Here is a 14416-nt window from a genome sequence, read left to right as displayed (position 1 = left end):
TTTCTCGCCAGTGTCAGTTGTTCCTGTGTTGCCTGACCATGCCTTTATAATGTATACCATAGATAGGGCCCGACTTTTTCGGGTTATATTTTTCAGCAACATCAGGGGCACATACCAGGTTATATTTTGCCTCAATAATTCGGGTGTAATCGGGTTGAACTGAACCTGATTCAACCCAATTCTGGTTTAATTAGATTGGATCACGTGTAAATATTCTGTTTATTCTGCATAATACGCATGACACACCAGCAGGCACAGACTATCGATACTTAGTCCATGCATCTAAAAGGCAGCAGGGTGTCTGTTTTGACAGTTTGTATGAGCATATTTATGCACTTACAACGTGATTTCCAAAGGCCTGTGTCAATTGTAATGACTTCGCATCCCCTTGGCTCAGCAGTTTTCGGGAAATACCAGGTTAGACTGCGTGTTTGCTTATTTGAATCAGGGGGTGAATATCGGGCAAAATCGGGTGTAACTCTAAAACATGAGGCCCTATGTATAAACGAAGATCACCTGGGCCTCACCGCTTTCCTTGTACCCCATCGTTCACGACAGTGGGCTCGGCGTCTTACGCAGCACTATACTTTGCTCTCTGAATCTGCCACACCGTTGATCAACCTGGCTCAAGTACTTTGACAGAGGAGCACTTTCAACATCGGCTGTGGGCGCCACTCCCCTTTTTACACCACTGTTGACACGAGAACTTCACAAAGTATGGTAAATGCAAAAAAAAGAAAGAAAACATGGAATGCCCTACCAAGTCCACTAAAAGTGCTAAATCCAGCCCCAAAGTCCAGTCAGTCTAGTCAGTGGGCACAGAAAATGTGAAGGAAACATAAGGCTAACATCACGTTTTTTCTTTCTCGTACAGGCCTTTTTCTCCTCAACAGAGTCAGGATTGCAACATTCTGACACGCCGATCGCTGCCATGTCTAACATGAGCAACGTATTCAGTGTGAACAGCCTTGTGATGATCAACAATCGGGTTTTATTATCAGGCAGAGGGTTCGTGACGTTGACAACTTCAATTGTTACTTAAGAGTAATCAGACGTGGCCTATCGCCACCGTGGTTGCAGAACAACTGCACGTTTATTGTGCCATATACACGAGCGGGATGCCCCGCCCCTCGTCTTCTTTCTTAACATCCTCCGCGGGCCGCCGGTCGCTCCACGTCCCCTTCTAGGCGGTGTAGCAACTGGACTGGACGGTGGAGGACAGTTCTTTTGGCGAGCGCGACCGCGCAGGCACGACCGACGCCGTGGCGCCCTGGAAAGGCTTGTGTGATGCGGCCGAGTTTCCACATCAGGGGGGGCCCTTTATCGTGGATGACCACCACATCACCGACTTGTAGCTGTGACTCTGGCTTATGCCGTGTCATGTGCGCCGATCTTAGCTGAAGGAGATACTCCTTTCGCCATCTACTCCAAAACTGCGAGCGGTGCCGCCTTTGGACCTTCAGATGCTGCCGGAGCCCCTTGGCACTCGGTGGCGGGGTGACTTCGCCCGGCGTTGGGAGGAGAGTCAGGTGTTTTCCTACGAGGAAGTCCGCCGGTGTCAAAGGGTTCAGGTCTTCGGTCTCGGACGTTAAGTAAGTGAGTGGCCGGCAGTTCACTATGCACTCAGCTTCGCAGAGGGCGGTGGTGAGTTCTTCGAAGGTAAGGCGCTGCCTTCCCAGACACCGTTTCAGGGCGTCCTTGACGGAGCGGACCGTAGTGAGCTCTGCCCCCGCCACCGTCGTCGCCGCAGAGCCGTCGTCGCAAGCTCCTGAACCGCCAGCGTGCGCCCTTTGTCGGACCGCGGATCACCGCATTGCGGCTTGCTCAGCAGCTCTCACACCAGAGGAGAAGCGCCGGCGCCTCGCTTCAGAGCATAGCTGTTTCCGGTGTGCGAGGCGCAATCACATCGCCCGGCGTTGTCGTTCGGCTGGAAGCCTGAAGTGCGGTAAACGTCAGGGGAAACACCTGACGGTGCTCTGTGATATACAGCCTCAGGCGAGCGGTCGGAGCGCAGCAGCCGCGCCAGTGTCGGTGCCAGCAGTCCAGGCCACAGCAGCCTCAACGTCCTCAACCATTACGTTCTTGCAAACAGCCACAGCGATGATATCCGGACCCGGTAGGTCTTCGGTGACGAATGTCCTTTGGCCCCCGGTGTCGAGCAAGACTCGCACCTCTGCAGACCCACCGGGACCGGATATCATCGCTGTGGCTGTTTGCAAGAACGTAATGGTTGAGGACGTTGAGGCTGCTGTGGCCTGGACTGCTGGCACCGACACTGGCGCGGCTGCTGCGCTCCGACCGCTCGCCTGAGGCTGTATATCACAGAGCACCGTCAGGTGTTTCCCCTGACATTTACCGCACTTCAGGCTTCCAGCCGAACGACAACGCCGGGCGATGTGATTGCGCCTCGCGCACCGGAAACAGCGATGCTCTGAAGCGAGGCGCCGGCGCTTCTCCTCCGGTGTGAGAGCTGCTGAGCAAGCCGCAATGCGGTGATCCGCGGTCCGACAAAGGGCGCACGCTGGCGGTTCAGGAGCTTGCAACGACGGTGGCGGGGGCAGAGCTCACTACGGTTGGGAGTGCAGCGGCCGATGGCAAGGGGCTTGGCACCTCATCATCCGCGTGGTCTTGATGGGAAGGCCGTGGTCGGTGAAGCGCAGCCTCCTCTCGCGCTTCGACGTGAACGCGCAAGAAGTCCATCAGCGCCTTAACCTCTGTTGCTGCTGATGGTGAGGCTGACGTCGCGTCCGTGGGCGGCGCCGTAGCGTTCGCGTCGGCAGATGCGACCAGTTCCCTTCTCCTTTGCCGAAACTGCACGAAGAGCTCTGGAGGCAGGCATCGAGATACGACCCTGTACAGCACCACTTCATAACTGGACAGCGGAATTTCCAGCGCTTCCAGAGCACGTGTGTGGCGGAAAACTTCATCTAATAAGTGCCGGAGCTGTATCACATCACTACTGTGGATCGCCCGAAGCGCAAGTAGCTTATCGATGTGATTCGCTGCCAGAAGATCTGTGCGACCGAAGCGTTGCTTTAGAGCTTCGACGGCCACGTTGTAGTTTGCACCGCTTAGGCTGATCCCGTCGATGCTACGCTTGGCGTCGTCGGTGACGTAGCATAGAAGATATTTAAACTTCTCCACCGCGGCCAATGAATGGTTGTCGTGGACGGTCGCCTGAAAGTGCTCCCAAAAGCGGGCCCAGTCCTGCATCTTGCCCCCGAACTTCGGTATTTGCAGCTTTGGCAACGATACAGCTCGGCTCGTTGGGCAGCTCCGCGCCGCGTCGCCCTGCGCGACCGTGGAGGCGCCCGGCGCTGGCACCGTTGCCGCTGACGTGGTTCGTAGCATTCGTTTCGCTCTTGTGATGGCGGCCTCCAACTGCTGCTCACAGTCGAGTATGCCCTGCACCTCGTCGTCGTACTTGTCATCCTCCGTGAGCGCCAAGATCTGGAGGTCCAAGTCGTGAAGCGCGGCCTTTCGTGCGACCAAGAAGTCGAGGTCCACTTCAATGCCCTCGGCTGTGACCTCTGCGCTAGGACAATCTCGCAGACGATTGACGACGCGGGTCACTGCGCCTCTTGCGCCTGCTCTGCTGCGCCGGAGGCCATCCAAGTGGTCCACAGGCATTGTGGAATTCAATTCCGGATGACGAGAGGCGAAATCCCGGGCTGGCGTGCTGCCTCGTTGCCGAAGTGGAAGGTCCAGGCGTTGCGACGAGGGCAGACGAAGGGGCCAATCTCCCGGGTTTCGGCACCAATGTTACTTAAGAGTAATCAGACGTGGCCTATCGTCACCGTGGTTGCAGAACAACTGCACGTTTATTGTGCCATATACACGAGCAGGATGCCCCGCCCCTCGTCCTCTTTCTTAACATCAATCCCTATAAAGGAAGAGCTACGGTACATCCAAGTGCCTTCAGTGGGCACAGCAAGTGTCAAGGAAACATGAGGCTAACATCACATTTTTCTTCGTCGTAGAGGCCTTTTTCCTTACAACAGAGTCAGGGTTGCAGCAGTTTGACACGCAGACAAACTACTCTGGACTGGGGCGAAGCCGGACGGGGAAAGTGGGAAAAATGTGTCCTTGGTACATGACCGGCTTCATATTGACAACAGACTGTACACATGGGATGAGGTGACAAATTCTCGGAGACTGATGGAGATGAGTAGGCCCTCGTCACCTCAGAGCTAGTGCTTAAAGTCGTGCCAACTCTGCCTTCTTTCACTAAACGCAAGAAGTGTTGTCGACAAGGTAGAAAAGCTTGAAACAATACTGTTGTTGCATGATCCCCACATTTGTGTAATTACGGAAACTTGGTTGCACGAGGGAATAAGTGATGATGTGATTGTACCCTTGGGTTACCAATTATACAGATGTGATAGAGGTTCACGAGGTGGCAGTGCGTCAGTCATTACTAAGACTGGAGTAGAGGTCCATTAAGCTTTAATGGGCAAGATCGCCACACACGAAAGTTTGTTTTTGAGAGTGTCACTATGGGGTCTCAAGTTAACGAGGGTTTACTACTGTATCGTGACATGCAGGGACATGCATGTGACAGGGCACAATTATAGACTTCCTTAGTGCAGCTGTGGTGGAAAAATGTTGAATTTAGTGATTGTCAGGTTTTCGGGACTGCTGTGTTATTCAGACATTTTTCTGGACAAGGAAAATCGGTTATCGGAAAATCAGCATATCGAAAATCATTTCGATATGCTGATGAGCCGGGCCAAGGACGTGAAGATACAGAACACAGGGAATGAGAAGCAATGGGCAAGTGTCACGCTAGCGTGCACGGCAGAAGGACAGCGACTACCCCCATATAAAGTTTTCTGCAGAGAAATATTGCCGAAGAATGAAAGTTTCCTGTAGGCATGATCATCCATTGCAACGGGTAGGGCGGCATGAAAGTGGACATGTTTAATGAATGGCTTCGGCTTGTTTCGTCCCGGCAACAAGAAGCCCTTCTTAGTCCCAGTTATATGCTTTTTGTTGACTCTTTCAAGGGACACACGACTGACAGCTGCAACGCAAAACAGTTACAGAACAACTGCAATCCTGTTGTGATTCCCGGAGGCATAACTTCTCAATTGCAGTAGCTGAACGTATGCATGAATAAGCCAGTGAAAGATCGCGTGTGCAAGTTGTACAGTGAATGGATGTTGGAACGTGACAACAACTTAATGCCAACAGACCGGATAAGACACACACTGTTGAGCCTGTAGCACACTGAATTTTGAAGGCGTGGTGTGATGTGACTTAAGAAATTGTCGTGCTCTCTCTTAAAAAGTGTGGATTATCTAACTCTATGGACTGAACGAGCGACGATGAACTGTGGGCATGACCAGGAAAAGAGTGGGGAAGAAAGCGGTGATGAATAATAATATTGTACACTGTTTCCAACTGTTATACTGCTTCCCTCTCTCTGTTTACTTTTTTCCATGTACATGTATCCCGACCTCAGGGGTAAACTTAGATTTGAAAAAAAAAATATGGTATGCATCAGCCATCTGAATTCCCAAAGTCAGGACTTTGTTGACCTTGACAGCCTCATTTTTTAAAAAAGCAGTCCTTACTATTGCAAAAATATGGTAGTTCTCAGTATAATGTTTCATGATATAGAATTTTCAAGTATCCACAAAGTGCATCAGATTGGCATATCGACCTTCACCATAAGAGATACAGATGGATCAGGGACGTGTATAAACTACATCACTACTGCTTAATGCCTTCTGATCCAACAGGTCAGGTTTATGCACTTCCATTCTCACGAGGCCCATTCCATTCCGACTCAAACAAGGTGTACGCCACTGATCTCTATAGATGGCTGGACCGCGCATAGGGTGCGCCACAGCATGGTCATCGGCTGCCATATTGGCGGGCCCAACGCATCCTGCCGTCTGCATTTATAGTTCAAGCGGGGCTGCCCGCGTTTTTTTTAGATTTCCTTTAAGTTAGAGGGCATGCCATGCCAGCTTGTTGTTGCAGTTTTGGGAGCACTTAATGCACGGACAGAGAAAGGGGATAACCTTTCACAGGTAAGCTCTTCATTTTGAGGAAAAATCGTGCTTATTCGTATCGCATGCATCTGACAACTTGGACTTGCTTGCACTGCTACTTCAATGGTGCCATTAAGTAGTAAGAAATTGCGTTTGGCTGCTATTATAAATCTCAAAACCATGTATTTTCTATAAACAATGTGCTTGTGCTATACAGGTTCCCTCACAGTCGCTCAGCTGCGCCGAAGAAGCAGTTGCAGAACCTGGGTCACGAAAATTGGGGCCCCATCTAAATCTTCGGTGCTCTGCAGTAGACACTTTGAGGAGATCTGTTTCGATCGTACAGGGCAAATTGTGCGACTCTAGAGTGATGCTGTGCCTATAAAGTTTGACTTTCCGCAGCACCTCATAAAAGAAAACACAATATAGTAACACATTAGAATTTGCTGGGTAGGGAATTAGGGTACCTGTGGAAATGTGCGGTAGTTCTAGATGTGGTACTTGATCCAACAAGCTCACTACAAATCTTCAGAAGTATATCATCAGTCAACATACATATGGCAGAATTATATGCAACAAAATTAATGGTACAAAATAATTTACATTCCCTGCTAGTCTATGTGTCATCTTTTGTAAGGCTCCTGACAATGAAAGAAACAGCTTCCTAACAAAATTTTGTTATATTGAGGTTCCACAATTTCTCAATTTTAGTTGGTGGAGATTACAACAGCTCTGAAGTTGTGCATCCCGTAAAACGAGGTTTGAATAGGCTGGGCGCAAAGTCACAGAGAATTATACATTTTTTTTAGGAACGCGATCACATTGCACTCGCTGGACTGAACTGACACACCACTGCTTTTTGCTTTTATGGTTCCTCGCAATGTAATTTTACATTCACTACCTAAACCTTCAAAGTGAGGTCCACGATTTAATTATTCAAGATTGTCGAAGTCTAAGGTCGGGGTCCTGTGGAGTAATATTCGGACATGTAGACAATAGATAATAGCTCGTTATGTGTTTCTCATGCACTGCAAAAAAAGTAATAATAATACAGTATTTTCTTGAATCTAAGACAAGTTTTTTTTCCAAAATCGGCAAGTTCAATCTCGGGGGTCGTCTTAGATTCGAAATTGGCGCCACGAGTGAGAGAGAAGGAAGCAGAAAGCGTGCGAGGGGCGGGGCATTTCTGGAAGACGCCAATGGTGGTACGGCCACGACATCATGTGGGCGGAGCAACCTGTACCATGCTGTGCTGAGACGAAACGAAATCGTGTGGTTGTCACTCTACGTTTCGCCATGACGTCGACGCGTGTGCATTACACTGCTGCGTTTAAGCGTCAAGTGATAGCATTTGCACTTGAAACCAGCAACAACACCGCAGCTGCCAGGAAATTCAAAGTGTCCGAAGTGAACGTCAGAAGATGGCTGAAACAACGGGACAGCATTGCAGAATGCAGGGCCATGGGCCATTTACGGGTCCGAAACGTGGTCATCATCCGGAGGTGGAAGCAGAAGTTGAAGAGTTCGTCAAAGAGCAGCGAAGAAGGTGCATCGCCGTAACGTGTGAAACGATACAAGCGAAAGCTAGAGAAGTCGCAAGACGGCGTTGGATACCCCACTTGGCCTTCAAGGCAAGCAGAGGTTGGGCCGAGTGTTTTATGAAGAGGGCTGGGTTTTCACTGCGTCGCCGAACGTCGGTTTGCCAGCGGCTGCCTGCCGACTTCGAGGAGAAGCTGGTGGCCTTTCAACGCTACGTGATTAAGCTTCGTCAGCAGCACGGGTACGTGCTCGGTCAAATAGGTAACGCAGACCAGACGCCCGTCGACTTCGACATGCCCATGAGCACCACAGTTGACTCTGTCGGTGCGAAGGAGGTGAAGGTGCGGACGACGGGCAACGAGAAACAGAGAATCACAGCGATGTTGGCGTGCACAGCGGACGGCAAACGGTTTCCCCCGTATGTCGTTTTCAACAGAAATACTCTACCGAAGAACGAGCGTTTTCCAGCGGGGATGATCGTTCGCTGTAATGACAAAGGCTGGATGACTGCAGACATGTTCAATGAGTGGCTCCGACTAGTGTGGTTTCGGCGACCCGGTGCGCTGCTAAGCCCCCGCTCTATGCTCGTTGTGGACTCATTCAGGGGCCACACAACTGACACCAGCAAGGCACTGCTTGCCGCCAACAACTCCGACCTTGTTGTTATCCCGGGAGGGATGACATCCCAGCTGCAACCCCTCGACGTTTGCATCAACAAGCCTGTGAAGGACAGGATACGAAAGGCGTACATGGAATGGATGGCCGAGGGGGATCATGAACTCACGCCTACCGGACGGTTGAAACGTGCACCCCTTAGCCTTTTGGCCCAGTGGGTGATGGACGCTTGGAGGGATGTGCCGGACGACATCGTTGTGCGTGCGTTCAAGAAGTGCGCAATATCCAACGCACTGGATGGATCAGAGGATGAATTCCTCTGGGGTGACAGTGACAAGGAAAACAGCTGCTGTGAGTCTGACGATGATGAATAAACAGTTATCATTGTACTGTCAACTTGCTGGTCACGTGTTGCGTATTTTTATCCCTCTTGTACTGCTTTTTATTTTTTTCCAAATTTGCATGTCCTGAAGTGGTGGGTCGTCTTAGATTCGAGGGCGTCTTAGATTCGAGAAAATACGGTAATAATGAATGAATGAAAAATAATAATTTCTAGGTTTTCACTGCTGTGCCCACTGACATCCATCATGACCTGTACGAGCACCTGTTTGAGTGCCCTCCTGAAGAAAACCACGTCATTCACCTCATGAAGGTTATAGCTAACCGCTATGGCAAGATTCGACTTCACCATCTTGCAAAGGAGCACACAGAGAACGTGACTGACAGACCAGGACTACGAAAGAAGTTATCACGAATCATAGTATTCAACATTCAATGACGATGACTCATGGACGTAGAAGTCATGTGTTTCAATATTCATTTTTAATTTCTACATGTCATGCTTACAGTGATGTTACTGTGCCGTTTTATCCAATTTCATCTCAGTATCGCTTGCAGCAATGCGAAGCTAAATATGCCAATTTGTTCCACTTTTCTTGTAGTTTGTGAGGTAGGGTGGAAGTAAATAAACAGCTGTGTTAACCTCGTAAGTAGAGTCGCTCCTACAGCATGTGTAATAAGTCATGCATGTGCATGCTCTTCGTACACAGCGCTTCGAATTTCTGTAATGAACTGCGCTGACAGCTGAACAACTGTAACACACTCGTAACAACAAATGGGGAGCTTCATTGCCAGGGGCAATACTCCACCCCATTGCTGGTGGTGGTGTGGTGAATAAAATAATGATCCCCTTCACAATAAGGAACAAGGTTTTATTGTAAAACACACACACACAGACTCGTAGAACATAATACGATAATGGAAAACGCCAAACGAGAACCACACAACACCAAACAACACAGGAAAACCACACAATAATGAACGAAAACCACAGAACACCACACGAAAACCGAACAACAGGTGAAAGCTACACAAAAATAATGGAACTACCTTACAATAACAAACAGTGTGAACCCTTTCTGAGCAAAAAGAATCAATTTTATAGGCTGACATTCACCGAATTTCTTCATGTGTATGCTCCCCGTGCACGACACTTACAACCCCCTATTCAGAGTACAGGCAGCGGAGAAGAGAAAGAAGGCAATTACCATTAAACACTTCAGGAACACCACTAAAGCACGTTTGGAATACATCAGCACACTGATTCCTAAGAAAGATGTGTGCTAATAAGGAATGAGGTGCGTTTAAAGTGCAACAAATGCTCCAAATCGAATCGCTTCCCATTGTTTCCTAGGGGAGCATACAGCGCCACAGGGCCCACCAACATGGCGGCCGGGTGCCACACCTCTCTCCCACGAGCCCATCTCCTATGCGCGAACCAGCCTTTATACATAGAGATCAGTGGTGTAGGCTATACTTGCAGAACGAATGATGAAGTGGTTGTGACAATACGATCGACATCAAACTCATTACTGGTCAGAACAGTTGTTTATAATTAAGGCCACCCGTTTTCCGCGATTCCGCGAAAGTGCGCGGAATTGCGACTTTGCCACGGAATACAAGATTCCGCGTGGAATTCCACGGAATTCCGCTTTTTTGCCGTGGAAAACCCCAGGGCGCCACCAGCCCCTGTGAAAACCAGATGGAATTCATGGACTGAGGCTGTGGAGCTCCACTCGGAGTACTTCGTGCACTACCCCTCTCTTTTGGAAAAAGTACAAGAAAGGTATGGGAATGCTGCTGACAGTTGCTTCAGTTGAGTTGCTTCAGTTCAGTTCAATGCTGACAGTTTAGTTTCCATGATGCAAGAAATATATACAGAGCTGAAGTACACCACTCGGTGTATTGCCATTTTTGGCAAAAAGGTGGCCAGCCTGTTGAAGGCTGCAGAAGGTCAGGAAGTGGCTGCACACAAGGTGTACAATGCCTTGTTTGCACTCTGGGGATACCTCAAAGCAGCATCTTTGGAAGATTACGTAGCCCTTATGAGGCAAGAGGGTGTGCAAGACGATGAAGCTGCTTATGTAGGAAAACAAATAAGAAGCGGAATGTGCCAGGCTGCCCGCAAAGCACAAGAGCTCTTGGGAGAAAAAGTGACACCTGGAAACTTTTTTAAGAGTATGAGGGCCCTAGACCCACTGCAACTAAAGTCAATGTCGCATGAATTTTGTGACTATGAGAACATCTCGGGCATAGGAAGGGATGCTGGAAACCTTGCAGCTGAGTGGTTGCTGTAAATCAACACTGCAAAAGACTGCGAGTCTTCTGACCGTGACCTGGCCCCATCTGTCTCGAAGCAAGTCGACCCACCGCCACAGCCCTTTGACATCATTGGCTTTTGGGATGGCATGAAAACACTGACGCCGGCACTGGCATCAATTGCAGTCACCTGTGTGTACCCATAAACTCTGTTGATGCAGAGAGACCATTCAGCAGATATAAGATGATTGTCAGTGATAAACGTCATTCTCTGTCAGATGAGAATACGAAGTACCATCTCATGCTTAGCCACAACAGCTTTTTAATGCTGTAGCTTTTTTCTGTATCTTGGGGGCCCAATAAAGAGCTTTCTGATTGAACTCAACGCCATTGAGCATGTGCCGCGGAAAAACGCAGAATTCATGATCCCCTGCCACGGAATTTAAGATCTGCCGCAGCAGAAAATGGGTGGCCTTATTTATAATAAGCACATAAAACACAAAGTTTAAAACATGCAACGCTACGATTAAAAAATTTACTTCCCCCCACCTCCCTGTAACAGCAGCTGTGTCACAGTAGTCTGCTGCATTCACAGCTCACCTCTATGGTTAGCAAACAACTTGGGTAAGACAGCTGCATATTGAAAACAATGCTTCCTGGAACACTAAAGGTAGGAGGATTTTGCACTTACCTGGTGTTTTCTTTCCATTCCGCCATAGAACTTCTACGTCGATTACACACAACACAACATATATGTAGCACAAAGATGAATGTCTAGCGCCAAAGGCCACCACACTGTTCCTTCTCAAAAGTTGTCCGCAGTCACCCTCACTAGATTGTCCCTCGTGAAGCACTGAAAAAGATAGGACATTGTCAGACCAAAAATGTATGAGTAAAGATTCCCAACATTATTTGGAGTGTCTCAGTCATACACAACCAACAATATCATGCTATAATAGATTTGTTTGGGTGATATACTGAACGGACTGGATATACGTATGAGCAATTGAGATCTCACGATCTTACAATTCAGTCTGAAACTGCCGAATTGTACACAAGTCTATAGCAAGGAGGCATTATCTTTGTGCAGTGTTTTTCTTGTGTGTGTGTGTTTTTTTTTTTACTCCGTGTTAGCACCACTAAGCATCTGCGGCTATGATCGGCGTACAGATGTGAACAGATGGAGAGAGGACAGCAGGAAGGAGTGGAGGACAGGAGGATTAGTATGCACCCTGGCCCGAGTTCAGGGGGAACTGTGCCAACATTTGTCTGGAAAGTCTGCTGGAAAACCCATTGAAAACCTTTGACAGCACTGTCGGCGTGGGGATTCGAACCCGCATCACCTCTGAGAATAATCGTGGAAAGCAATCAGCCTAACCATTATGCCACGGGAGCTGGTCTTTGTACTATGTAATTCTACAGCATGTCAATGCAATAAACGTAAACAAAAATTTGATAGGTACATGGCTAAAAGCAAAACAACCTTTGTCAATGCAATGCAACTGCTGCAAAAGTCGTTGTTACTGACAGATGTTGCATGAGAGAGCAGAGTGGATGGTCAAGGAATGTCCCATTTTGTAATATTTACTGAAAAATAAACAGTCAGTAGTAGCATTTTATCATGATCCACAAATGACTGATTTTGTGAATGAATCTCCAAACATAAACCTGAAAATACAACAAAAGAAGGCACACAAGAAATTCAGCATCCACAGAAAAGAAAGATCCACATGGATATGTTTGCACTCTTCTGTGACACCTGATAGCAGTCTTAGCACAGTGAACTCTTCAAACAGGGCAAAGCCTTAAGTAAAGGGACCATGAAATGATTTTCGCGAATTCTGAGCATCCTGCCGGAAATGGTTCTCGTGATCCCCTCATCATACACACGTCAACTTTTAACTGTATTCAGTGCAGCAGGGGTGCAGCTATGACGCAAAAATAGTGGGGCGTGACCACTGGATACAGCTCTTTGAAGAGGGTTTACGTCATCAACATCCAGTCCCCTCAGCCAATAGGCAGCGTGCGCTAGTGTTTCGAGGGGGCGACGACAGTGCCCCAAGCCACCCCAGCGGCAAGGAGGTGCGAAACCGCACTGAGGGCGAATCCGCTCTCGCCTTCCTCCCGTATGCAGCTGCTGTTGATTTTGTTGTTGTCTTTTTTCTTTACTTTTGCAATGACAAGCACATTTCGGGTACCCCGGATTGCTGCGTCATTGGCAGCTCCGAGAACCAAGGGAAGTATGAGATTTTACCGTTTCCCTGCAGGGCAGCACAAGCACGGCCGCAGGCAACGCTGGTTACAATTCATTTGGCGCGACAATGAAGTATGATCTTTCCTGCAAATTCTACTCATGTGATACCTGCGTCCTGTTTCATAGTAAATGTGAACGTCTCCATTTCTGCAATCTGCATGTCATTTATTTTACTACGCTCTATCAAAATCATCGAGCTAAAAGTTCTGTACACACGTCATCTGCTGCACATAATGTTCGCACACCAGTTCATCTTAGCAGAAAATAACTGGTGTTGAAAACACCAGTCTTCCCTTCCTTGGAATTGAAAATTGGAATTTGGAGTAATTGGAGTGGAATTTGGAGTATGTTAAAATTGGAAATTGAAATTTATCCCTGCCACTGTGGCAAATCGGTGACAGACGCAAATTCCTGCTGATTGAGGAATATTGCCAGTGCCGCACGTGTTTAAATTTGCTGGCCGCTCCCGCTTTACACTCAGTGACCATTCATTATTCGCATGGTTTGTGGTTTTCGGCATTTACCTAGCAAACTCAGGGGGTATTTATCGACATTTATATGGTCTTGTAAAAATTTGATTCTTTCAGCAGCTACGTTCCGTGAGGATGGATCGGATGTCCTAATGTGGGAATCTATTTAATTACAACCGAAGCAATGCCTATTTTGGGAGTGAGGAAAACAGCCAACTAGCAAAAATGAAATACTAAATCTACAATGGCGATTATCGTAAGTACAAAACAGGCAAACAAGGAAAATTATTGAGGGTGGTTCCATAAGTTTCCGGCCCGAGGTAGAAAATGCGCGCGAATTTGAAAATGCGATTAAGGACGAGCGGCACCATCTGTTGGAGGGCCGGAGCACCACCCTCAACCCTCTCCATGCTTTTGTCGGTTGGAGAGCGGCATTTCAGACAACCAGGGTGCACTCTTCAGTTAAAATGGAAAAAATCGAGTACGATGCTGCGATAAAATTCTTGACAAAAGAGGGACTTCCGCCTAAAGAAATTAAACCGCGACTGGACAACGTCTACAGGGAAGCCTCTCCGTCGTACACAATGGTAAAAGACTGGGCTAAGCAGTTTCGACTGGGCCGAGAGTCCATTGAAGATGATCCACGTGATGGTCTTCCAGTGGAAGTGGTGACACAAGAAAATTTGTCTCTTGTCGAGGAGGAAGTGCTGAGCGACAGGCGTCTGAAGGTGATGGAAATCTCAGAAAGGCTGGGGCTTTCCAAAACAACCGTTTTTCGCATCATCGGCGAGGGCCTTCACGTGAAAAAGGTCAGTGCAAGACGGGTGCCACGACTTCTCTCGTCAGTTCAAAAGCAACAGCGCGTCGTCTGTGCCAAAGAGTCTTTGGAGCTCTGTCAAGAGAATGAAGAAATACTGAAGTCAATTGTCACAGGGGATAAG

The 14416-nt window shown here is 48.3% G+C and overlaps 1 protein-coding gene across 1 annotated transcript in view; it reads right to left on the bottom strand.

Moving 5' to 3' along the window:
* The window catches only part of LOC135389379 (uncharacterized), a 179453-nt gene that overhangs the window by 137979 nt on the left and 27058 nt on the right, over nucleotides 1–14416 (bottom strand). The window contains exon 4 of the mRNA XM_064619435.1: nucleotides 11443–11604. Coding sequence (XP_064475505.1) covers nucleotides 11443–11604 — 162 coding nt within the window. The remainder of the gene's footprint in view (nucleotides 1–11442; nucleotides 11605–14416) is intronic.

Source organism: Ornithodoros turicata, chromosome 3, assembly GCF_037126465.1.
Source record: "Ornithodoros turicata isolate Travis chromosome 3, ASM3712646v1, whole genome shotgun sequence".
Lineage (NCBI taxonomy): Eukaryota > Metazoa > Arthropoda > Arachnida > Ixodida > Argasidae > Ornithodoros > Ornithodoros turicata.
This window is presented reverse-complemented; position numbering and strand designations above follow the sequence as displayed.